This window comes from Dendrobates tinctorius, unplaced genomic scaffold (genome assembly GCF_039654945.1).
Source record: "Dendrobates tinctorius isolate UK_male_01 unplaced genomic scaffold, ASM3965494v1 ptg000257l, whole genome shotgun sequence".
Taxonomy (NCBI): domain Eukaryota; kingdom Metazoa; phylum Chordata; class Amphibia; order Anura; family Dendrobatidae; genus Dendrobates; species Dendrobates tinctorius.
The window spans coordinates 3,694,458-3,720,583 of record NW_027361924.1 but is presented as its reverse complement, the minus strand read 5'-3'; the positions used below and the strand labels follow the sequence as shown (position 1 = coordinate 3,720,583).

The 26,126-nt window shown below is 52.9% G+C and overlaps 1 protein-coding gene across 4 annotated transcripts in view; it reads right to left on the bottom strand.

Annotated features, from left to right (window-relative positions):
• Window positions 1-23,439, bottom strand: part of B9D1 (B9 domain containing 1) — a 53,370-nt gene extending 29,931 nt beyond the window's left edge. For 3 of the 4 annotated variants that reach the window (XR_012226520.1, XM_073558457.1, XM_073558456.1), the window contains exons 1-5: window positions 23,189-23,439; window positions 22,914-22,982; window positions 21,296-21,407; window positions 19,616-19,712; window positions 3,814-3,876 (exon numbers count right to left, since the gene is read on the bottom strand). Coding sequence is in view for 3 of the 4 variants with exons in the window: in XM_073558457.1 (XP_073414558.1) it covers window positions 3,814-3,876; window positions 19,616-19,712; window positions 21,296-21,407; window positions 22,914-22,982; window positions 23,189-23,248 (401 nt within the window). In the remaining variant the exon portion in view is untranslated. Of the gene's footprint in view, window positions 1-3,813; window positions 3,877-19,615; window positions 19,713-21,295; window positions 21,408-22,913; window positions 22,983-23,088; window positions 23,162-23,188 lie in introns of those variants that run through there. The other variant, XM_073558458.1, reaches the window with a different exon arrangement.
• Between the last annotated feature and the right edge of the window lie 2,687 nt (window positions 23,440-26,126).

Here is a 26,126-nt window from a genome sequence, read left to right as displayed (position 1 = left end):
CCAGTGACATCACAGAGGAACCATCTGACATACGGGAACCAGAGACATCACAGAGGAACCATCTGACATACGGGAACCAGTGACATCACAGAGGAACCATCTGACTCACGGGAATCAGTGATATCACAGAGGAGCCATCTGACACACAGGAACCAGTGATATCACAGAGGAACCATCTGACACACGGGAACCAGTGACATCACAGAGGAGCCATCTGACATACAGAAACCAGTGACATCACAGATGAACCATCTGACATACGGGAACCAGTGACATCACAGAGGTGCCATCTGACATACGGGAACCAGTGACATCACAGAGGAGCCATTTGACACGCAGGAACCAGTGACATCACAGAGGAGCCATCTGGCACACGGGAACTAGTGACATCACAGAGAAGCCATCTCAAATACGGGAACAGTGACATCACAGAGGAGCCATCCAATGTCCGAGAACCAGTGACATCACAGAGGAGCCGTCCGATGTCCGAGAACCAGTGACATCACAGAGGAGCCGTCCGATGTCCGAGAACCAGTGACATCACAGAGGAGCCGTCCGATGTCCGAGAACAAGTGACATCACAGAGGAGCCGTCCGATGTCCGAGAACAAGTGACATCACAGAGGAGCCGTCCGATGTCCGAGAACAAGTGACATCACAGAGGATCCGTCTGACACACGGGAACCAGTGACATCAGAGGAGCCATCCAATGTCAGAGAACAAGTGACATCACAGAGGAGCCGTCCAATGTCCGAGAACCAATGACATCACAGAGGATTCGTCTGACACACAATAACCAGTGATATCAGAGGAGCCATCTGACACACGGGAACCAGTGACATCACAGAGGAGCCATCTGACACGGGAACCAGTGACATCACACAGGAGCCGTCTGACACACGGAAACCAGTGACATCACAGAGGAGCCATCTGACATACAGAAACCAGTGGCATCAAAGAGGAACCATCTGACATACGGGAACCAGTGACATCACAGACGAGCCATCTGACATACGGGAACCAGTGACATCACAGACGAGCCATCTGACATACGGGAACCAGTGACATCACAGAGGAGCCATCTCACATACGGGAACAGTGATATCAGAGGAGCCATCTGACATACAAGAACCAGTGACATCACAGAGGATCCGTCTGACACACGGGAACCAGTGACATCAGAGGAGCCATCCAATGTCAGAGAACAAGTGACATCACAGAGGAGCCGTCCAATGTCCGAGAACCAATGACATCACAGAGGATCCGTCTGACACACAATAACCAGTGACATCACAGAGGAGCCATCTGACACACGGGAACCAGTGACATCACAGAGGAGCCATCTGACACGGGAACCAGTGACATCACACAGGAGCCGTCTGACACACGGAAACCAGTGACATCACAGAGGAGCCATCTGACATACAGAAACCAGTGGCATCACAGAGGAACCATCTGACATACGGGAACCAGTGACATCACAGACGAGCCATCTGACATACGGGAACCAGTGACATCACAGAGGAGCCATCTGACACACGGGAACTAGTGACATCACAGAGGAGCCATCTCAAATACGGGAACAGTGACATCACAGAGGAGCCATCTGACACACGGGAACCAGTGACATCACAGAGGAGCCATCTGACATACAGAAACCAGTGGCATCACAGAGGAACCATCTGACATACGGGAACCAGTGACATCACAGACGAGCCATCTGACATACGGGAACCAGTGACATCACAGAGGAGCCATCTGACACACGGGAACTAGTGACATCACAGAGGAGCCATCTCAAATACGGGAACAGTGACATCACAGAGGAGCCATCCAATGTCCGAGAACCAGTGACATCACAGAGGAGCCGTCCAATGTCCGAGAACCAATGACTTCACAGAGGATCCGTCTGACACATAATAACCAGTGATATCACAGGAGCCATCTGACATACGGGAACCAGTGACATCACAGAGGAGCCATCTCACATACGGGAACAGTGACATCACAGAGGAGCCATCTGACACACGGGAACCAGTGACATCACAGAGGAGCCATCTGACACACGGGAACCAGTGACATCACAGAGGAGCCATCTGACACACGGGAACCAGTGACATCACAGAGGAGCCATCTGACACACGGGAACCAGTGACATCACAGAGGAGCCATCTGACACACGGGAACCAGTGACATCACAGAGGAGCCTTCTGACACACGGGAACCAGTGACATCACAGAGGAGCCATCTGACACACGGGAACCAAGGACATTACAGAGGAGCCATCTGACACACGGGAACCAAGGACATTACAGAGGAGCTGTCTGACATATGGGAACCAGTGACATCACAGAGGAGCCGTCTGACACACGGGAACCAGTGACATCACAGAGGTGCCATCTGACACACGGGAACCAGTGACATCACAGAGGAGCCATCTGACACACGGGAACCAGTGACATCACAGAGGAGCCATCTGACACACGGGAACCAGTGACATCACAGAGGAGCCATCTGACACACGGGAACCAGTGACATCACAGAGGAGCCATCTGACACACGGGAACCAAGGACATTACAGAGGAGCCATCTGACACACGGGAACCAAGGACATTACAGAGGAGCTGTCTGACATATGGGAACCAGTGACATCACAGAGGAGCCATCTGACAGCAGCCAAGGATCTGATGTCCGGGAACTGCAGTCATCACTACTAAATAACCTTTGTAAACCAGTGACATCACTGCAGTGCTACCAGACATCTAGGACTTGTGACAACATGGTGGTAGTATTCCAAAATATGGGAATGAGTGACATCACTAAGCTGCTATTCAAAGTCTGGGAACCTGTGACATCATGAAGATATTAAGTGACCTTCAGTGACACAGTCCTATCAAACACCTGGGAACGAGTGACAAGACAGAGGTACTACGCAGTGTCTGAGGACCACTGGCATTACTTGGGTACTTCGGCAGCTCTCAGTTTATCACGGCCCTAGTTGTCATGGGGTCTCCCTTGGTTTAGGTAAATGGTTGTGTGGTGTCACAAACAGCAGATGCAGGCTGTTGTCTAGCCCCCGACTGTGCCCCCTTGTTCTGCTCTGGTGCCAATCCTGGTAATTACATTCAGCTTCTATCAGATCTATTCATTTATCGAATGATCAATAATAGAAATAACAGCAAGACGAAAATGTTCCCGGAGGCAGAAAATAAAAGCACTGGGTGATGAATAACACAGGGCGTCTGCGAGGTACTAATGAGACCCTCGCACTGCCATGTCTGGTGGTACGCTGGTGATACAAGAATGTAATTACAGTCTGAGTCCTGTATGTCTGGAGCGTTACAACCCCCAATACTCACATTTCTGGAGCTCTAACATCATGCTGCTTAAATCAACAGGATACAGTCTGTGTGCAGGGAGCAATACTGGGGTACGGTCCCCCCACAGCTTATACTTGTGGGATACAGAACTTGCTCCTATTCAGTGGGTTACAGCCTTTATTTGTGGGCTATAATTAGGGTGCAGTAATATCTGTGGGGTACAGCAATGTTACACCTAAATAGTGGCTTGCGCCACTCTCGATTTCATATCCAGAGACCCCCAGTAAAATGCCACTGCTACAAACCTGGCTTCTCTGCACAGGGTTTAGGCACCGTGGATCACTTTGGGGTTAGAGCTGGAAAACGGTGGGGACCACAACAGAAATGGAGGGAAAGGGGTCAAATCCGGAACATCGATAAAACAAAGAAATCATAAGGAAGCCGATCAACAGAGCCGGACATCATCTGATGTGAGAGAAGGAGACAGCACTCACCTGGTGAACTTCTGCAGCTTCGAGGATGACTCCGGAACAAACATGGGAACAGTCTTCTTATGCCTGCAGAAGAGAAATAGTGAGTGCTGCTCTGGAGTACAATACAGGATCAGTAATGTAATGTATGTACACAGTGACTGCACCAGCAGAATAGTGAGTGCAGCTCTGGAGTATAATACAGGATGTAACTCAGGATCAGTAATGTATGTACACAATGACTGCACCAGCAGAATAGTGAGTGCAGCTCTGGAGTATAATACAGGATGTAACTCAGGATCAGTAATGTAATGTATGTACACAGTGACTGCACCAGCAGAATAGTGAGTGCAGCTCTGGGGTATAATACAGGATGTAACTCAGGATCAGTAATGTAATGTATGTACACAGTGACTGCATCAGCAGAATAGTGAGTGCAGCTCTGGGGTATAATACAGGATGTAACTCAGGATCAGTAATGTAATGTATGTACACAGTGACTGCATCAGCAGAATAGTGAGTGCAGCTCTGGAGTATAATACAGGATGTAACTCAGGATCAGTAATGTAATGTATGCACACAGTGACTGCATCAGCAGAATAGTGAGTGCAGCTCTGGAGTATAATACAGGATGTAACTCAGGATCAGTAATGTAATGTATGTACACAGTGACTACACCAGCAGAATAGTGAGTGCAGCTCTGGGGTATAATACAGGAGGTAACTCAGGATCAGTAATGTATGTACACAGTGACTGCACCAGGAGAATAGTGAGTGCAGCTCTGGGGTATAATACAGGAGGTAACTCAGGATCAGTAATGTAATGTATGTACACAGTGACTGCACCAGCAGAATAGTGAGTGCAGCTCTGGACACACCTAGGAAGAGGAGGAGCGTCGCAGCTGAGCTCTGCAGGCTAGGGTTTTGCTAAGCTCCTGGGAAGGGAGGTTTTTTTTTCCTGCAAGGACTTTCCATCTGCCCCCTTCCCAGGAAAGAGGACTCTCCCTGGGACTGAGCGCCGGGGCTGTGCCCCTGGCTCCCACCCTCCGGCAAGCCAGCTGGGGGTGGGGGGGCCTCATCCACCACCAGGAGGCCCAAGGCACAGCCAGCCAGTCCCAGGGATGGGGAAAAAGCGGACCCCAGGGTCCGGGACCCCCGAAGTGAAGGCTGTGGCGGGCCCTTCCCCCGGAGGTGCAGCAGCCGGCAGAGGTGGGCGGGGCCCCCCCTTAACATCTGGGGCTCCAAGGTTGCGGGAGAGCCAGCTACCACCTACGCCTCCCGCATTCATGCCCACCTCTCCGAGTACGAGGAGGCCGGCAAGCAGCTCAGGAGACTCCGGGGGGAGTTGGAGGGAGCCCGGGTCATCAGTAAAAACAGGCTCCCTGCCTCAAAGAGAGCGGAGGTCACCGCCACGGTCAAGCGGCTGAAAGGGGAGATTCGGGCCCTGGAGGACCGGCGAAGTACCATCATGGCCGGCAGCAGCCCCTTCCAGGAGAAGCTGCAGAACGAGGACCGATTCAGGGCCATGGCCGGTGGGTCTCCTGGGGGGTCAGGAGTCCCCATCCAGGTGGAGGAAAGCGAGGAGGAGGAAGAGCAAGATGGCGCCCACACCACACCCGGGCCACCTCCACCTGAAGACCTGGCGGACACCAGCGTGAGCCAGGTAACATGCAGCGGGATAGCCCCCGAGCAGGTGGCCCTCCCGCTGGACTCCAGTAACGCGGAGGAAAGCGGGAGCGAGGGGGAGGATGGAGGGAGCGGGAGTAGTTCTGAGGGGGGCTGCCTCATCCTTAAACAAGTACGGCAGACTGAATCCCCAGCACGGTTTGGCACGCTGTTGTTTGGGTATGAGGTCTGCCCGGAGGATGAGGCAACCGGGAGGAGGAGAAACAGGAGGCGCAGGCGTAAGGCCTCTGAAGGCGTGGAGGAACAACTGGTTTTTGCTCCTCTTCCCGGGGCCCCTCTGTCCCGCTGTGTGGAACCCGCTACCCACCCCGGCTCGGGCCCTGTGGTGGGTCCGCAGCGAGGGAGCGGGGAGAGAGATGACTGTTGTGACCTGACTGTCGCATCTGGTGACAGTTCAGACCAGGGCAGCGACATGGAGGTCGGTGCTGGTTTTGGTGTTGGTGTCCAGGCTCAGCCCTCGGTGGCAGGGGGGGCTGGCCTGGCACCAGGTAAAATTGGTACAGCCAGGGCCGCACCTCCGGTGGCGAGTGCTGGGGCTTCTGGGCCCCCCACGTACGGATCCGTTAGGTCTGGATCGCTGGTGGGGGTCCAGAAGCCAAGAAAGGGCGATCCAGCAATTAAATCGCAGCTCAAGCGGTGCAAGGTATTGGTAGCTCCCCTATCGGCGCCCGTGGTGAGAGCGGGGTCTCCGGCACGTCGACCCAAAAAGGGGTCCGTGCAGGGGGCTCCGCCACCATTGGGTGACGAGGGGGAGTGGCCGGCCTTGCCCGTGTTGAGCGGTGGGCACAGGGTGGCGACGGTGGTCCGTGAGGGGGGCGAGGCCTCCCCGAGTGTTGCCCGGCCTGCAAAGGCTGCGGCATGCGGCAGGGGCGTGTCCTCCTCGGCCATAGTCCCACCCGCTACATCCGTGTCACCCGAGGGGCGTGGCCTCGCAAGGGGCCGCTGCTCTGCCCGTGGTGGCTGTGGCTGGCGGGGGGGGGCATGGCCTCTGCAGTCGCGGCTCCGCCCGCTGTGCTCGCGTCACCCGGGGGGCGTGGCCTCGCAAGGGGTCACTGCCCGGCCTGGAGTGACTGCGACCGGCGGGGGGGCGTGGCCACGGCGGGCCCGCTGCCCTCTGTCCCACCCACCCTTCCCAGCAATGTAGCACGGCCCCCAGAAACTGGTGGGGAGTTTGTCGGGGTCCCCGGCCACCTACCGTCATCTGGGGGTGCGGGGGCTCCGGCTCTTCCTGGGATGCCAGTGGCGGGGGCGGAGAGAGGAGATGCAGGGCAGGGAGCGGTGCCAGTGGCCGTCCCTGCCCAGAGAGTACAGACGGGAAAGGACGACTGTGGTGCTTGGGACAAAAGAAAAAAAAATGATCAGCTGGGGAAACCAGGAGCTGCTGCTCCAAGGCCCAGCCAGAGTAACATGCAGGCTAACATGGAGGCCCTTAAAGGATCAGCAGCACTCCTGGCCAGCAGCACTGTCCAGGCCAGACCAGGAGCACCGGGCAGCCAGAGAGGGCCCCCAGCAGGTGGGAGGGAGAACTGCGGGGAAAAAAGTGGCAATATTGTAAATACTAATGCTAAGGTAATTTCTGTAAATAATACTGTAAATAATGCAAACACCATTTGTGTGAGTGATAGTGAGTATGAGAGTGGCGTGGATATTTTTGAAGAGATGTTTGCAGAGGTGAATGGAGATATGAGTGACATGGATGAGGGAGTGAGTGCGGGTGTGAATGGGTCTGAAAGTGCTGGAGTAAATGCCAATAATAAAAGAGTGAATGGGAGAGTGAGTGGGCGGATAAATGAGGGTGCAAGTACGACTGGTGGTGGGAGGGCTGGCCCGTCTTCCCCCCCGGCCGCAAGACCCCAACATAGTTATGCGGGGGCCGCGGCTGGGGGTCGGGGTGGTCCTCGGGGTGGTCCTGGGGGGGTCTCCTCGCCTCCGGGCTCCAGGGACGGCGTTTTGCACCACCGTTTCCTGGAGGCCCTCAAAAAAGGAGAAAGGTCGATAGTGGTAGAGGGGAGGACAGTGGACTTGTCTTTCTGGATAGAGAGACACGGCCTTGCTGCCTTCCAAAACCAAAGGGAGGGAGGGACTGTTTGGTCTCTCCCCACAGCCGGGCAGGGGCCGCAAAGGAGGAATGTGGTCCGTCTTAGGTGGGGGGGCAGTGGGTGGACACCTAGGAGCAAGGTGGTGGAGCTCCTCCTTAAGATGGGCTTCGGGGCGAATGACATCTTTGCCCTGATACATCCTTCGGCGTCCGACTTCTTCGACGTCAGCTTTGTGCGGCCAGAGGGGCTTGAGCTCTTCTGGTCTAACTATGAGCGGGTGCGGGAAGAGCCCGGATGGCGAGACTTCGTTGCGCAAGCGGTGTCTCGCCAAAATTCCGTCAAGCGAGTGACCGTGGTCACTTGTAACGAGTCACTTGCCGGCGTGGACATTATGACGTGGCTTTCCCGTTATGGGGAAGTCACCGAGGTCCCCAAAAAGAACAGGGACGAATTCGGCATCTGGTCGGGGGGCTGGACCTTCATGGTTAAATTGAAGGTTTCCGGCGGCACGGTCACCCACATCCCTTCCTCAGCGTTCCTGGGAAGGGACAGGATCCTGGTCTTCTACCAGGGGCAACCGAAGGTCTGCCACAAGTGCGGCGACCCACCTCACTTCAGCGCTAGCTGCAAGGTACAGAAATGTGCCTTGTGTGGTGGGGTAGGTCATCTGGCCGCCTCGTGTAAATACATTCGGTGTCACCTGTGTGGTGACCTAGGTCACCCTCTCAGCCGCTGCCCTCGCTCCTTTTCTAATGCCGCTGCAGGCCCGGCGGGAGGAGTCCGTGAGGGAGAAACCTCTGGCGGCGCTCCTGCAGCTGTGGCAGGTGGTGGCGGAGGGGAAGGTGCTGAGGGACCGGTGAGGAAGGGCAATGCCAAGGTGAGGGTCCCCGCGTACGTGCGGAGGCAAGAAAAACACCATGGGGGTGGGGGGCAGGTGAAGTCTCGGGCAACCGGGTCGATGCCTGCTCCTCCCTCCAGGCCCGTGGCAAAAGCCTCTGAGGTCCTGAGGGAGAGTGTGGTGAGAGAGATCAGGAGGATGGAGAGGGAGGATAAAGCGGCTGACTCGGACGGGTCCTCACAGTATGAAAGTGTTGATGAGGAGGTTCAGGAGCAGCCTACAGCAGCGGGTGGCAAAAGCAAACGTGCCAATCGTAACAAATCGGGGGGGGAAGAAGGCTGGAAAGCCTTCAAAATCTCCCCCGCCCACGACCACCAGGGTGCGCACGGAAGGGCCCGCTGACCCCCCTCTGATTGATCTCTCCAACCGGTTCAGCGTCCTCGGAGGCTCGGATGATGGGCCGCAAGACGAGGATGCTGGGCCGGGGGTACCACCGGAGGGTCCTTCGGGGGATGGTGGGGTCCGTCCCTCAGGGGGCAGTGTTCCTCCTGGGGGGGGGACAGACCTGGAACCCGGGGGCGAGGACACCGGGGTGGGTGGGATGGACACAACAGGAGCTTCCCTGAAAAGGAAGGTGTCCGACCCCTCCCCAGGTGGAGGTGATAGCAGTGGTAAGAAGTTGGCCATCCAACTTGATCACCCATGATGGCGGAACTCGCCCCGTTGACGCTGGCATCTATTAATGTTGCCAGCATAAAGTCAGATGCGGCTCGCTTCAAGGTCTTTGATTTTTTCTCCCGAATTGAGGCAGAAATTTTATTCTTGCAAGAGACCAGACTAACAGACATGGGAGCCATCTATAAAGCACGGAGGGAGTGGAGGTGCGGGCCCTCATACTGGTCTCTTGTGGCCGAGCCGTATAGCGGGGTGGCAGTCCTTTTTAATACTGCAGCTGTTGAATGCCGACGGGTTACTGAGTTGGAAATGGGGAGGTGCCTGATCCTAGATGTCTTCATGAGGGGACAAGAGCTCCGGCTCATCAACATCTACGGCCCGCAGTCCAAGTGGGACCGCAAATGTCTCTTCCTGAGGATCAAGGCCTTTCTTTTTACGAGCCGGCAGGTGGTCTTCGGTGGGGACTTCAAAACCATTACGAGGTCCCGTGACCGGGGGGGTCCCGGAGATCGCCTGGCTTATGATAGCGTTGCGTTGAATAGCATAGCCAGTGAAGCTCGCCTGGTGGATGTCCACATCCGGCACACCCCAGGTCACGGGGGTTTCACCTACCATAGGGGTAGCAGTAGGTCTAGAATAGACAGGTTTTTTTTGAAGGAGGACGCCATCTTTTCTGCTGTGTCCGCCGTTGAGGTGGAGTTCTCCGATCACTGTCTAATTTTCTTTTCTCTGAATGTTGCAGAGACTCCTCGGATAGGAAGAGGGCTGTGGAAGCTCAATTCGTCCCTGCTGGAAGAAGCGGAGGTGAGAAAATCCTTCAAGGATTTTCTTCAGAGCCAGGCACCGCTGTTGGATCTCTGTAGTAGTAAGTCAGAGTGGTGGGAGATCTTCAAAAAGCGGGTGGCGGGGTTCTTCCGTCAGCTCTCGAGCCTCAGGAGTCTGAACAGGCACCGCTTGTACCAGGCCCTGGGGAGGAAACTCGAGCAGCTTGTCTCGACTGGAGGTGACCGTGAGGAAATCTCCAGAGTGAAATCTTTACTCAAGAGGTGTCAGTATGATAGACACACATCTTTGGTTTTTGAGAGGGACTTCGGGAAGTACCGCTCGCCGGACCCTTACAGAAACTGTAAGATGTCAGTGAATTGTAAGATGGTAACAGGACTGATCGACAGTACGGGGTCCCTGAACAGATCCAAATCAGGGATCCTGGAGGTGGTCAGATCCTTCTACTCACACCTCTTGGAAAAGAAGGATCTGGATCGGGACAAGATGTCGGCTTTCCTGGCTGAAACCGTCCCTGAGCCAGGGGGTGATCCCTCTCTTGGTGTTTTGGCAGAAGAAATCAGGGAAGAGGAAGTGAGACTGGTCATTGATGGGCTTCGGCCCAAGAAATCGCCAGGTCCGGATGGCTTAACATCCGAGTTCTATAAGACTTTTAGGGACTCCTTGGTCCCCCTCTTGACAGGGGTATTTAATGAGTGTCTCTCCTCGGGCACTCTTCCCGACTCAATGAGGAAGTCAGCCCTCAAAGGGTAAGGATCCGTCCCGTATTGAGAATTGGCGTCCCATAGCGCTTCTCGATACGGACCGGAAGGTTCTGGCCAAGGTGCTGTTTAATCGGCTGGTGAAGTTTGCACCCCAGCTCCTTTCAGGGGCCCAGCAATGCTCTGTACCAGGCCGCAGTACTTTTAGTGCTGTGCTCGGTGTCCAAGAGGCAGTGGAGCAGGGTAGGGCAGGTCACTGGAAGGGGTACTTGCTGTCATTAGATCAAGCGAAAGCCTTTGACCGGGTCAACCACGAGTACCTCTGGTCCGTCCTTTTGAGGTATGGTCTGCCTGGGAGGTTTGTAAAATGGTTAGAGATCTTGTACCAAGGGGCTGAGACTTTTCCGCTGGTGAACGGTTGGTCAGGTCACCCTTTTGAGGTGGGTTCTGGGGTCCGTCAGGGCTGTCCGCTGAGCCCGCTTTTATATGCGTTCGCGATCGATCCCTTCCTAAGGAGGGTAGATCGTGGACCGTTGGCGGGAGTCAGGATGGACCAGGCGGGCTCTGGGTCCTCTCTGAGGGTGGTGGCGTACGCCGATGATGTTTCCCTTTTCGTGTCCTCAAGAGGGGAGGCGGATTGGGTCATGTCGGAGGTAGTGCGCTACTCGGAGGCATCCGGGTCCATGATCAACCGGGATAAGTGTGAAAGTCTCTGGCTGGGAGGGGGAGATCCCAGGTTTGATCTCCCGGACACCCTTCCAGGGCCCCAGGCCACCGCCAAAATTCTAGGCATCGAATTTGGCCCCGGGGATTACCCCTAGCAAAATTGGGAGGGCAGACTTAAGATCAGGGGTGGATTAAGGGTAGCCAGGGCCCGGGGCAGTTCAGACTCTGTGGGCCCCCCTCGTCACGTGACGGGGGTCACGAATCGTAGAGCCACACTCTACATAGAGAATAATGGGGCCTCCAGCACCGACCTCCACCCGCAGAGCCACACTCTACATAGAGAATAATGGGGCCTCCAGCACCGACCTCCACCCGCAGAGCCACACTCTACATAGAGAATAATGGGGCCTCCAGCACCGACCTCCACCCGCAGAGCCGCACTCCACATAGAGAATAATGGTGCCTCCAGCACCGACCTCCACCTGCAGAGCCCCACTCCACATAGAGAATAATGGAGCCTCCGGCACCGACCTCCACCCGCAGAGCCGCACTCCACATAGAGAATAATGGGGCCTCCGACACCGACCTCCATCCGCAGAGCCGCACTCCACATAGAGAATAATGGGGCCTCCGGCACCTACCTCCACCCGCAGAGCCGCACTCCACATAGAGAATAATGGGGCCTCCGACACCGACCTCCATCCGCAGAGCCGCACTCCACATAGAGAATAATGGGGCCTCCGACACCGACCTCCATCCGCAGAGCCGCACTCCACATAGAGAATAATGGGGCCTCCAGCACCGACGTCCACCCGCAGAGCCGCACTCCACATAGAGAATAATGGGGCCTCCGACACCGACCTCCATCCGCAGAGCCGCACTCCACATAGAGAATAATGGGGACTCCAGCACCGACCTCCGCCCGCAGAGCCGCACTCCACATAGAGAATAATGGGGCCTCCAGCACCGACCTCCACCCGCAGAGCCGCACTCCACATAGAGAATAATGGGGCCTCCAGCACCGACCTCCACCCGCAGAGCCGCACTCCACATAGAGAATAATGGAGCCTCCAGCACCAACCTCCACCCGCAGAGCCGCACTCCACATAGAGAATAATGGGGCCTCCAGCACCGACCTCCACCCGCAGAGCCGCACTCCACATAGAGAATAATGGAGCCTCCAGCACCGACCTCCACCCGCAGAGCCGCACTCCACATAGAGAATAATGGGGCCTCCAGCACCGACCTCCACCCGCAGAGCCGCACTCCACATAGAGAATAATGGAGCCTCCAGCACCAACCTCCACCCGCAGAGCCGCACTCCACATAGAGAATGGGGCCTCCAGCACCGACCTCCACCCGCAGAGCCGCACTCCACATAGAGAATAATGGAGCCTCCAGCACCGACCTCCACCCGCAGAGCCGCACTCCACATAGAGAATAATGGGGCCTCCAGCACCGACCTCCACCCGCAGAGCCGCACTCCACATAGAGAATAATGGAGCCTCCAGCACCGACCTCCACCCGCAGAGCCGCACTCCACATAGAGAATAATGGGGCCTCCAGCACCGACCTCCACCCGCAGAGCCGCACTCCACATAGAGAATGGAGCCTCCAGCACCGACCTCCACCCGCAGAGCCGCACTCCACATAGAGAATAATGGAGCCTCCAGCACCGACCTCCACCCGCAGAGCCGCACTCCACATAGAGAATAATGGAGCCTCCAGCACCGACCTCCACCCGCAGAGCCGCACTCCACATAGAGAATAATGGGGCCTCCAGCACCGACCTCCACCCGCAGAGCCGCACTCCACATAGAGAATAATGGAGCCTCCAGCACCGACCTCCACCCGCAGAGCCGCACTCCACATAGAGAATAATGGGGCCTCCAGCACCGACCTCCACCCGCAGAGCCGCACTCCACATAGAGAATGGAGCCTCCAGCACCGACCTCCACCCGCAGAGCCGCACTCCACATAGAGAATAATGGAGCCTCCAGCACCGACCTCCACCCGCAGAGCCGCACTCCACATAGAGAATAATGGAGCCTCCAGCACCGACCTCCACCCGCAGAGCCGCACTCCACATAGAGAATAATGGGGCCTCCAGCACCGACCTCCACCCGCAGAGCCGCACTCCACATAGAGAATAATGGGGCCTCCAGCACCGACCTCCACCCGCAGAGCCGCACTCCACATAGAGAATAATGGGGCCTCCAGCACCGACCTCCACCCGCAGAGCCGCACTCCACATAGAGAATGGAGCCTCCAGCACCGACCTCCATCCGCAGAGCCGCACTCCACATAGAGAATAATGGAGCCTCCAGCACCGACCTCCACCCGCAGAGCCGCACTCCACATAGAGAATAATGGAGCCTCCAGCACCAACCTCCACCCGCAGAGCCGCACTCCACATAGAGAATAATGGGGCCTCCAGCACCGACCTCCACCCGCAGAGCCGCACTCCACATAGAGAATAATGGGGCCTCCAGCACCGACCTCCACCCGCAGAGCCGCACTCCACATAGAGAATAATGGAGCCTCCAGCACCGACCTCCACCCGCAGAGCCGCACTCCACATAGAGAATAATGGAGCCTCCAGCACCAACCTCCACCCGCAGAGCCGCACTCCACATAGAGAATAATGGAGCCTCCAGCACCGACCTCCACCCGCAGAGCCGCACTCCACATAGAGAATAATGGGGCCTCCAGCACCGACCTCCACCCGCAGAGCTGCACTCCACATAGAGAATAATGGAGCCTCCAGCACCGACCTCCAACCGCAGAGCCTCACTCCACATAGAGAATAATGGAGCCTCCAGCACCGACCTCCACCCGCACTCCACATAGAGAATAATGGAGCCTCCAGCACCGACCTCCACCCGCAGAGCCGCACTCCACATAGAGAATAATGGAGCCTCCAGCACCGACCTCCACCCGCAGAGCAGCACTCCACATAGAGAATAATGGGGCCTCCAGCACCGACCTCCACCCGCAGAGCCGCACTCCACATAGAGAATAATGGAGCCTCCAGCACCGACCTCCACCCGCAGAGCCGCACTCCACATAGAGAATAATGGAGCCTCCAGCACCAACCTCCACCCGCAGAGCCGCACTCCACATAGAGAATAATGGAGCCTCCAGCACCGACCTCCACCCGCACTCCACATAGAGAATAATGGGGCCTCCAGCACCTACCTCCACCCGCAGAGCCGCACTCCACATACATGGCTGCTCTCAGTGCTCTGTGCTGTGCGCACAGGACCTGTGATGAGGTCACAGGAGGGGAGGAGACAGGGGTCACATGATCGGGGGCCCTGACACCTTACCTCCTGTGAGCTCATCACAAGCCTTTGCACGCTACCAGCAGCATCAGCGTTCACGCTACTTGTAGATGCTGCTGGTAGCAGAGCACATAATGCCGCCCCCACGGTCACTCACTTTTAGGTGGGGAGAAGATGGAGTGCCATTGCAGCAGCAAGCAGGAATGTGGTGGGGGCCCCCTTAGAAGCTCTTGTGGTGGGGGCCCCGGGGCTGAAGCCCCGCCTGCCCTGCCTATAATCCGGCCCTGCGCGGTGGCGGATTATAATGGGGCAATTTACTGGCCTGGGCTGTGGGCCCCTTAACCCCACTGGGCCCGGGGCAACTGCCCAAATTGACCTCATTATAATCCGCCACTGCTTAAGATCACCGCCCAAAAGGTGGACCAATGGAAGGGTTGGTCTTTAACCCTGAGGGAAAGGGTTGCCCTGGCTAAATGCTTTCTGCTACCTTTATTAATATACCTGGGCAGTGTGTGCATCTTGCCGGAACCTCTCTGGACACGGGTCTATAGCCTGTTCTTCCAATTGTTATGGGGGAATAGGCTTAACCTAATCAAGAGGGAGGTTACATACCGTACGAGGAGACTAGGCGGGTTGGGTATGGTCAACCCGGTGGTGTTTCTAGTAAACATCTTTCTTAAGACTAACATCTCCAACCTCTGGCTAGAGAGGGCTCCTCCGTGGGTAGTCTCCTGCAAGGGTTGGCTTTGGCCTTTCTTCCAGGAATGGGAGACAGGAGGGCAGGTGAAGGACCTACGCACACCTCAAGGCATCTCCCGGCTTACGCTACCCCGGTTCTGAAGGTGATCCGCCGGTGGGGTCTGGGAATGTGGGAAATCAGGACCATGTCGAGGCAATGCCTTGACAGGAGGGTCCTGTTGACCCATTTCCAGAAGCCCCTGGCCCTTAAGGATTGCCCAGGCCGGGATCTGGAGGTCGGGCTGGGGCTTTTAAATTCTAAGCGGATCCCCATGAAGTTTTGGGACTTGACCTGGCGTTGCTTCCACGGGAGGCTGTATGTAAAGGATAACCTGAAGTGCAGGAAATCCGATGATCGGGGTTGTCCCCGTGAGGAGTGTGGTGACGTGCTGGAAAGCATGGAGCACTTCCTGCTTCAGTGTCCCTTTAATGCAGAGGTGTACAACAGGGTGGGTGCTTCCATACGTTGGCCGCGGCTGGCGTCCCTCTCCTACGCTGAGTGGGCCTATGGAGCGTTCAGATCCCTGGGTGGCCGGGACCCGTGCACTTTATTCCTAGTCAGTGTAGTGGTTAGGTTCTACACTTGGAATGCACGGTGCCTAGTTTCGATACGGAAAAAAACCCTCCCAAGGGATGAGGTGGTAGGAAACATCTTGGGTGACCTGGTGAAGGTTCGTTCTTTGGAGTTCGAAAGGTTGGGTGTGAGGAAGGCCTCTTGGCTTTGGAGAGGCCTCTCCTTTTAAAAACGCACTCAAGGGAGAGCTAGCTCCGTGTGAATGAGGGTAGGGATAGCATAAGTTTCACTGGTGTGCTAGGGACAGAAGTAGGGGCAGATAGGGACAGGCACTGAGGGACAGATAGAGAGTTAGTTATATTAAGTTAGGTGAAGTAGGGACAGGAAGGGACAGATAGGGACAGTTTCTTTAGGGACAGAAGCAGGGACAGTCTTAGTTGTTGAGGGACAGGGTGAATGAGTTAGTGAGGGACGGGGCCTCGAGAACTCCTTTTCCTGGTGGTGGGCTAAAGCATGCCACTCTAGTCTTTTGTTTTGGAAACATAGAGCATTAATGGATATTGGGCTTGCAGGCACTGATCTTGGGTCTGCAAAGGAAAGTGTGTGGTGGCAAGCCAAAACAAATATGGTAATAATGTTATGTGGTGTATATGTAGATATATATTGTATATTTGTATTATTTTTGTGTATTATACATACTTTCTTTTGTTTTAGTTAGGAGTGCATGGGAGGGTGTAGTGAGGTTGGGAGGGGGGTGAATGGGGGGTGAGAATGGGAAAAGAGGACCTTTATCCGAAGGGAAAGTGGATGGACAAATCGTGGAAAGGAAAAGAAGAACGGACCACGTGGTAAATAGCATAGGTTTTGGGTGGAGCCGGGTGAGGGTTTTCCTCTTGGAGCATAAACTGTTGTTGCCAAGAGATAGATGTGATAGGCCATGAACATTGATGGACCTTGTGTGTTTCGTGTAATGGGCCATGGACTTTTGGACCTTGGGTGTGGTGGGGGGGATGATAAATAATAAAAAAAAAAATTTCGTAGAGGTGTTAGGCTGGTGCTGGGGTTTTGCCAGTATAAGTGGCTATGTTTTTTTTTTAAGGCAGAAGGGCCGGAATATGGTTTTTTTCTTTATTACTTATATATAGGTATGGGTGCAAAGTGCGAATGGCGTGTGAAAGGGTGTGCGTAGGGGATGAATGTGTTATATCGGGGTTTCTTTATTTCAAGTTGTATAGGGGTGGAGGGATCCTGCTGGGGCCCTCTAGGCTGGAAAGCCTGGGGGATCAGGTAAAATTGTGAGGTTTGCACAAATATTTATGTCGGGAGCATTGTTTGTCTGTTATGTATTGTGTTTTGATACTTTTATAATAAAAAAGAGCTACAGGATGTAACTCAGGATCAGTAATGTAATGTATGTACACAGTGACTGCACCAGCAGAATAGTGAGTGCAGCTCTGGGGTATAATACAGGAGGTAACTCAGGATCAGTAATGTAATGTATGTACACAGTGACTGCACCAGCAGAATAGTGAGTGCAGCTCTGGGGTATAATACAGGATGTAACTCAGGATCAGTAATGTAATGTATGTACACAGTGACTGCACCAGCAGAATAGTGAGTGCAGCTCTGGAGTATAATACAGGAGGTAACTCAGGATCAGTAATGTATGTACACAGTGACTGCACCAGCAGAATAGTGAGTGCCGCTCTGGGGTATAATACAGGATGTAACTCGGGATCAGTAATGTATGTACACAGGGACTGCACCAGCAGAATAGTGAGTGCAGCTCTGGGGTATAATACTGGATGTAACTCAGGATCAGTAATGTAATGTATGTACACAGTGACTGCACCAGCAGAATAGTGAGTGCAGCTCTGGGGTATAATACAGGATGTAACTCAGGATCAGTAATGTAATGTATGTACATAGTGACTGCACCAGCAGAATAGTGAGTGCAGCTCTGGGGTATAATACAGGATGTAACTCAATGTAATGTATGTACAAAGTGACTGCACCAGCAGAATAGTGAGTGCAGCTCTGGAGTATAATACAGGAGGTAACTCAGGATCAGTAATGTATGTACACAGTGACTGCACCAGCAGAATAGTGAGTGCCGCTCTGGGGTATAATACAGGATGTAACTCGGGATCAGTAATGTATGTACACAGGGACTGCACCAGCAGAATAGTGAGTGCAGCTCTGGGGTATAATACTGGATGTAACTCAGGATCAGTAATGTAATGTATGTACACAGTGACTGCACCAGCAGAATAGTGAGTGCAGCTCTGGGGTATAATACAGGAGGTAACTCAGGATCAGTAATGTAATATATGTACACAGTGACTGCACCAGCAGAATAGTGAGTGCAGCTCTGGAGTATAATACAGGATGTAACTCAGGATCAGTAATGTAATGTATGTACACAGTGAATTCTCCAACCAAGCTGTTCTCCAACATAGGGACTACTACTCTCATGTTCTTGAATCCTGAATTGCAGAGCTCCTTAGAGTGATTATATAGCGCTACGTGCACTTTGTTTGTGTCCAGGACCTTTACATAAATTCACTACTTTTGTGTTTCTGAGTAATCCCCCTAAATTCTCATCTTTCATTTATTTATTAAAAAAAAAATCCTTCCTGAATCATCTTTTCTTTTTCTTGTGCTGTCCCTCTGTTATTCCTCCTGTAAATGAATACAGTAACTAAAAAATAAAACAATGTGTATGATCCCATTCCCTATGTCAATAATTGTCCAATCATGCTGTGCTCTGACAAAGGGGAATTGCAAAACTTTACTTGAGCGAGTCCAAGAGGAATAACAGAGGGACGGGAAAGAGTGGAGTCAGTGTGTAGTGTGAATAAGTGCATAGCGCTGGTCTAGACTCCGGATACTTGTGATGAACGCTCCTAGTGGATCTTAATAAGGATAATGTAATAATCGCTTTCACTCCGGATGGCAATGTCATTAACCGCGTATAATGGGAGGTTTCCGTGCTCTGTGCCATCTCCTTCCATAAGGTCACCAGCGAGAAAGCTTCGATCTGCCGTCTTCCCCGGTGGCGGATGTCGTTGTGAATGAACGGAACGTAATAGCTGTAGATGAAGGATGGTTCTCGAGCCTGCAGACTTGCGACATATTGACCATTTCTAATGAGACGTTGAAACTATACCCCATCAATATAATTCTATGAAAGCTAGTGCCACGTTGCAAGTAGATTTTACTAAAAAAAAAACCTGTCATTTCGCTTCTACAGCTCCTATGCAGATCAATGTATTCCCATGGTAACAGCCTATAGACATGCCGTGTGTAGTCTGCAGTCTTTTCCTTTCTACCATTTTTCCCCGCTAGGTGAAGAGGACAAATAAAAAGGGGAACCTGTCAGAAGGATCATTCTATTATGGGGTATGTGTACAGTCTGTTACCATGGAGACACACAGTTCCGTATAAGAGCTGCAGACATAAAAACGGTTCTGTTGCAAAGTTGCTTCATTTCTTATTTAAAATAACTGTTGGTAAAGAGGATGTGGCCTTTACTGGACCACTAATCTGCTGTCGGCCAGGCGTCTATTAAGTGGGCCACTTATCTTTGGCGCCATCTTTGTAAAAGGAGCACAGAAAAACAAGCCCACTCCTGACAGCCGTGGGTGCAGGACAGCTAATAATTAGGTTTGAAGCCGGTTTTGTTAGTGTTTATCACTGGGGATGGAGGGGAACAAATCTGCAACATTTAGCGAGTCTTCCTGCGTCCCTGTATGATTTTTCGGCGGTCTTGCAGCAGTATGTGAGGACAGTGACTCAGACGTCTTCCTTTTACCCCTCCTGACAATGTGTCTCTCTTAAAGGGCAAGTCCCCTTCAATCACATTTATAGATGAATGCAATCAGGATGCATGGATACACTTACCTGCCGGGGGAAAAGGGGAGATGAACGGCTCCGTAGCCCCTCACTACGTCATTCCCAAAAGCGTCCGGTCCGTAGACGCTGACCACAATCTGAGGCCCTGAATCACAACGTGGAGAAAGTACGAAATAAGGGACCATCCTAAAATAACAACAGATAATATGACTCTGAGCAGATGTGACCCCTATCAGTACGGAGCACAGGCTTCGTGTGTCCTGTGTTTAGGTCATGGAAACACTCTTTGCATATATGTGGGACCCCCACTGATCCTGAAGGGGCACAATGCTGACTCAGCACTGTGTCCCCTTCTAGGTCTCCCCTGCACAGTGCCACCACGGGGATCTGGGTATCACTTTCAGGAAGGGAGTAGAATGCTGCAGCATCTTCATTACCAGGATCGGCGGGGGTCCTACTTTTCAGTGCTTCGCATTTAAAGGGGTTTTCCCACTAAATACATTTATTACCAACTCATAGGATAGGTGATGTCTGTATGATCACTGGTGCAAGCGCAAACACAACACCCATATAATGAAAGTAGTGGCGGGCACGTCACATCAACATAAATATCGTCAGTGAGCAGTGAAAAGAGCCGAGCACTGCAGATGGGAAGGTGGAGCTGTTCTTCTTCATTCTCTATACTGGTACACTGTCACAAACCTTCAGCTGTGTGAACATGACGACTTGGTCAGGACTGAGGAACAAAAAAAAAAAAAAAAAAAGAACTAACAACAACCATCTACTAAGAGTTAATGTCTGCAGATGAGAAGGCGATGCAGACAACATGTTTAATCTGCAGTCTATAAATTCGAGCAGCAGGGGAGTCTACGTGTCCTAATGAGAACGCGCCTTTGTTCGGTGAAGAGGAAGCGTAAAGCCGCTGTGGGATGTGAAGTAGCGAGTGCGGATAAGTAGGAACAAGGACTCGTGCTGACCATCAAGGCTGCGGGCCGATGCATAGGAAGGCGCCGGGCCCATGAGAGTAAAGACGCCTGACCTATCCGAATACGATCAATAATACGGCTCCACTAGGAGGCTTCATATATAGTCAGCCTGCGACAGATGGATCCGGGGGAATAACATGGAACGCCAGGAATCGATGCGTCCCAAGACAGACGTGGGCACACTCTGCACCCGTGCCCAGGGTGATGTGATGGATCTGCTCACAAAATAAGAAATTCCAACATTAGCCTAAAACGCATCAAGACCACTCTGCGTCACTAAAGTTTCTGCCAGCAGGGATTCAGTCACTCCCCAACTTCTGAGCCAGGTTAGAAGCCCACCCTCGATGGGCATAGAAGACAGAGTAATGTACTAATTCCTAGAGCCTAAATAATGACCCCCAGGTCTGCTATGCACCAAAACCTATTAGGCCCTGCAAAATACACTGCGGTATAGAAATATTATAGTGCAAACTGTAAAGCGCTGCAGAATAGTTAGCGCTATACAAAAATAAAGATTATTATTATTATTATGATGGAAGCAGTTAGAGCCCAACAAGGCCTTGCTATTAAGGGGTTAATGTGCCTTCCTTCCTGTCCTCCACAATTACTGGCTAGGACAAGCCTTTACTGTGAAATAAAAGGGAATAGTGAGGAGTGAGCGCCATCTGGTGGTAGAATTGTGGCACAACCAGAAAGAGAAACGTAAATCCTGCCGCCTCTGGCGTGTCATGGAGGTACTTACAGCCAAACGGGTTGGTGCTTTTGAACGTGATCTCTACAGGGAAGTTCCACACAACACTCTGGGACACACAACGGTTTTTAGAAGCGATTTGGGAAATTCCTTCTTCCAGCCCCTAAAAAAAAAAAAAAAAAGAAAATGAGAGGTGAAAAGATAAAACTGTTAATGAAGCGACACCTGGTGGTAGAACTGAGAATTACGCTATGATGAACTTCAAAGCAAAAATAGTGCAATGACATTAAAAAAAAATAGTATAATTTATCAAATTTGAAAACTACAGAATCCGCCAGACAGCAATAACTGCAACGTCCCTCCATAAACAGAGATAACCACAACGTCCCCCTCATAATAGAGAAAACCACAGCATCTCTCATAACAGTAAAAGCAATAACGACAGCGTCCACATAAAACACATAACCAAAGCGTCCCCCATAACAGAGATACCCCGCAGTGACCCCCCATAACAGAGATAACTGCAGCATCCCCCCCATAAGAGACAACCGCAGTGTCCCCCCCATAACAGAGATACCCCGCAATGTCCCCCCATAAGAGACAACCGCAGCATCTCCCCCATAACAGAGACAACCGCAGCGTCCCCCCATAACAGACAACCGCAGCGTCCCCCCATAACAGAGACAACCGCAGCGTCCCCCCATAACAGACAACCGCAGCGTCCCCCCCATAACAGAGATACCCGCAGCGTCCCCCCATAACACACAACCGCAGCGTCCCCCCCCATAACAGAGATACCCGCAGCGTCCCCCATAACAGAGATACCCGCAGCGTCCCCCCCATAACAGAGATAACCGCAGCGCCCCCCCATAACAGATACCCGCAGCGTCCCCCCATAACAGGGATACCCCGCAGCGTCCCCCCATAACAGGGATACCCGCAGCGTCCCCCCATAACAGAGATACCCGCAGCGTCCCCCCATAACAGAGATACCCGCAGCGTCCCCCCATAACAGGGATACCCGCAGCGTCCCCCCATAACAGGGATACCCGCAGCGTCCCCCCATAACAGAGATACCCGCAGCGTCCCCCCATAACAGGGATACCCGCAGCGTCCCCCCATAACAGGGATACCCGCAGCGTCCCCCCATAACAGGGATACCCGCAGCGTCCCCCCATAACAGAGATACCCGCAGCGTCCCCCCATAACAGGGATACCCGCAGCGTCCCCCCATAACAGGGATACCCGCAGCGTCCCCCCATAACAGAGATACCCGCAGCGTCCCCCCATAACAGGGATACCCGCAGCGTCCCCCCATAACAGGGATACCCGCAGCGTCCCCCCATAACAGGGATACCCGCAGCGTCCCCCCATAACAGGGATACCCGCAGCGTCCCCCCATAACAGGGATACCCGCAGCATCTCCCCCATAACAGGGATACCCGCAGCGTCCCCCCATAACAGGGATACCCGCAGCGTCCCCCCATAACAGGGATACCCGCAGCGTCCCCCCATAACAGTGAACCCGCAGCGTCCCCCCATAACAGGGATACCCTAGGGGCCACAGAGCGGGGCCGGCCCGTGAGAATGAGGCGCTGGCAGCGTATTGCAGGAAGATGGCGGTCACATACGTGGAAGGAGGCGCACAGAGGGGCCCCCGGACACTTACAGACGTGGGGGCCCAGTCGTGGCCGTACACGAAGCAGTACTTGCAGTAGAGATCGTCAAACTCCGGGAACTGTTGGGGGAAAAAGCGAAAGACATTAAAAATGGCAGAAAATGAGCAAAACGCGACACACAGGGGTGACAGGACCCCAAATGTGGCCCCTGCTCTGTTCCACAACCTCCAGCTGCTGTAGAACTACAACTCCCAGCATGCCGTGTGCTGCATGTTAGCAGCGAGTTACTCGAAGGCCCGCCTCGCTATCGCTTACTGGGCCTCACCTCGCCGCTCTCAATCTGTCCGTTCACGTTCAGGAGGAAGATGCTCGGGTTAGAAGCCATCTCCAGCCCCCCCGTTACCGGAGACCCCCCCGTTACCGGAGACCCCCCCGAAGGCAGAAAGGTCTGAGGCGGAGATTCTGCTCTGTTGTGCGGGGCGTTGCTAAGGGACGCGCCGACCGTAGTAACCGGTAGCTACGGCGAGAGGAAGAGGCAAACTTCCTGCAGCGCGTTCACTAGTCAGGTAGATTTACACTCACTGCCTGCAGGTCTGGTTCCTGCTGATGCCCTGACAGGAAAGTAAGTCACGTGACCCCCTTCCCGCCAAAAAAAACAACAACAAATAACACATGTGCCCTAATGTGACAGCAATGGCCTATACTTTCCCCTCTCGGTCTGCGGCTCATTTTCTGACTGGATGCGTTTATCGTTCTAAATGACGCCACCATTTTTTTTTTTTGGATGCATAAAGCATGTGGGAACATGATGCGGGGAACCTGGTTATGGTAAAACTTTTGGCTCTGCCACACAGGGATAGATTAGGTTAATGTGTTGAGGCGGTAGGCCAGTCTGAATAAATGCGTTTTCAGGGCATGCTTAAACTTCTGGGGATTGGGGACTAATCGTATTGACCTGGGAAGTGCATTCCAAAGAATTGGCGCAGCACGTGTAAAGTCTTGGAGACGGGAGTGGGAGGTTCTGACTATTGAGGATACTAACCTCAGGTCATCAGCAGAGTGGAGGGCGCGGGTAGGATGGTATACTGAAACAAGGGAGGAGATGTAGGGTGGTGCTGAGCCATGGAGGGCTTTGTGGGTGAGGGTAATAAGTTTATACTGAATTCTGGAGTGGATGGGTAGCCAGTGTAATGACTGGCACAAGGTAGAGGCATCGGTGTAACGATTGGTGAGGAATATGATCCTGGCTGCAGCATTCAAGACAGATTGGAGAGGGGAGAGTTTGGTAAGAGGGAGACCGATTAGAAGAGAGTTACAATAGTCGAGACGAGAATGAATAAGAGAAACAGTAAGGCTGTGTGCACACGCTGCGGATTATGTGCGGATTCATCCGCGCGGATTTTGTAAAATCCACAGGTGAAACCGCAGGTCAAAAGACCTGCGGTTTTATCTGCGGATTGCTCTGCGGTTTTGCCCTGCGGTTTTTCATCTCCTCAATGGAGGAGATGGCAAACCGCAGGAGAATCCGCAGAAAGAATTGACATGTCAATTCATTCTGCGGATTGAAAACCGCAGATAATCCGCGCGGAAAATTCCGCACCGTCTGCACTGCGGTTTTTGATTCCCATAGGGAATCATTGTACTGTACACCGCAGCCAAAACCGCTGCGGAACCACAGCAAAATCCGCAGCGTGTGCACACAGCCTAAGAGTTTCTGTGGAGTCAAAAGTAAGAAAAGGTCGAATTCTAGAAATGTTTTTGAGGTGCAGATGACAAGAGCGAGCCAGTGATCGAATGTGGGGGGCAAAGGAAAGCTCCGGAGTCAAGTGTGACCCCAAGACAGCGGGCCTGTTACTGGGGAGTAATAGTGGAACCACACACAGAAATGGCAATGTCGGGTATAGGTACATTAGTAGAGGGAGGAAACACCAGGAGTTCAGTCTCTGACAGGTTCAGTTTCAGATATAGTGAGGACATGATATTAGACACAGCGTTTAGACAATCGCCAGTGTTTTCTAGAAAGGCTGGCGTGATGTCAGGAGAAGAAGCGTATAATTGGGTGTCATCAGCATAGAGATGGTACTGGAAACCAAATCTACTGATTGTTTGACCAATAGGGGCAGTGTACAAGGAGAAGAGGAGGGGGCCTAGAACCGATCCTTGAGGAACCCCAACAGTAAGGGGAAGGTGAGAGGAGGAGGAACCGGCAAAAGAAACAGTAAAGGAGCGGTCGGAGAGATAGGAGGAGAACCAGGAGAGAACGGTGTCCTTGAGGCCAATGGAACGGAGCATAGTGAGGAGGAGCTGATGATCCACAGTGTCGAATGCTGCAGAGAGATCCAAGAGAATTACCATGGAGTAATGACCATTAGATTTAGCTGTTAGCAGATCATTAGAGACTTTAGTGAGGGCAGTTTCAGTGGAGTGTAAAGAGCGGAAACCGGATTGGAGAGGGTCGAGAAGAGAGTTATCAAAGAGATGGTGGATAAGACGGATAAGAGATAAGATAAGTGGTTGAACTTGTTTCAGAAAATGAAGTATTTCTCTCAGGACATCATCACAATTGCACATTTTGTTATACACACGTTTATTTCCCTTGTGTGTATTGGAACAACACAAAAAAAAACTGAGAAAATAAGGCAAATTAGACATAATTTCACACAAAACCTCAAAAATATGCCAGGCAAAAGTGTTGGCACCTTCCTTACTATTTGGCTGCACGCCCTTTGGAATTAATAACTACAATCAATCGCTTCTTAGAACCATCCAAAAGCTTCTTTCACCTCTCACCTGGAATTTTGGACGACTCTTCTTCTATAAACTGCCCCAGGTCTCTCATATCTGAAGGCTCCTTCTCCCAACAGCAATTGTAAGATCTCTCCACAGGGGATCAATGGGATTTAGCCATTTCAGAACTCTCCAGTGCTTTGTTTCCATCCATTTCTGGGGGCTTCTTGAAGTCTGTTTGGGATCATTGTCATGACCTAGGACCAGAGGCGTAGCTAGGGTTTTGGTTTGGGGGGGGAGAAACTTCTGAGTGGGCCCCTAACCAGGTGACCTTGATTACAACTCAGTGACGCACCCTAATAGTGGAGGAGAACCTCAGCAGAGGACCGCGATGTTACTGAAAATAATCTTTATATAAAGACCAATATTGATATTACCGCCATATGGTCAGTGGTAAATATCAGTCCTACAGAATATATAATAGATTACAGCAGAATTACAGATAGTGTCTTACCGCCGACGTTCTTTCTGATGGA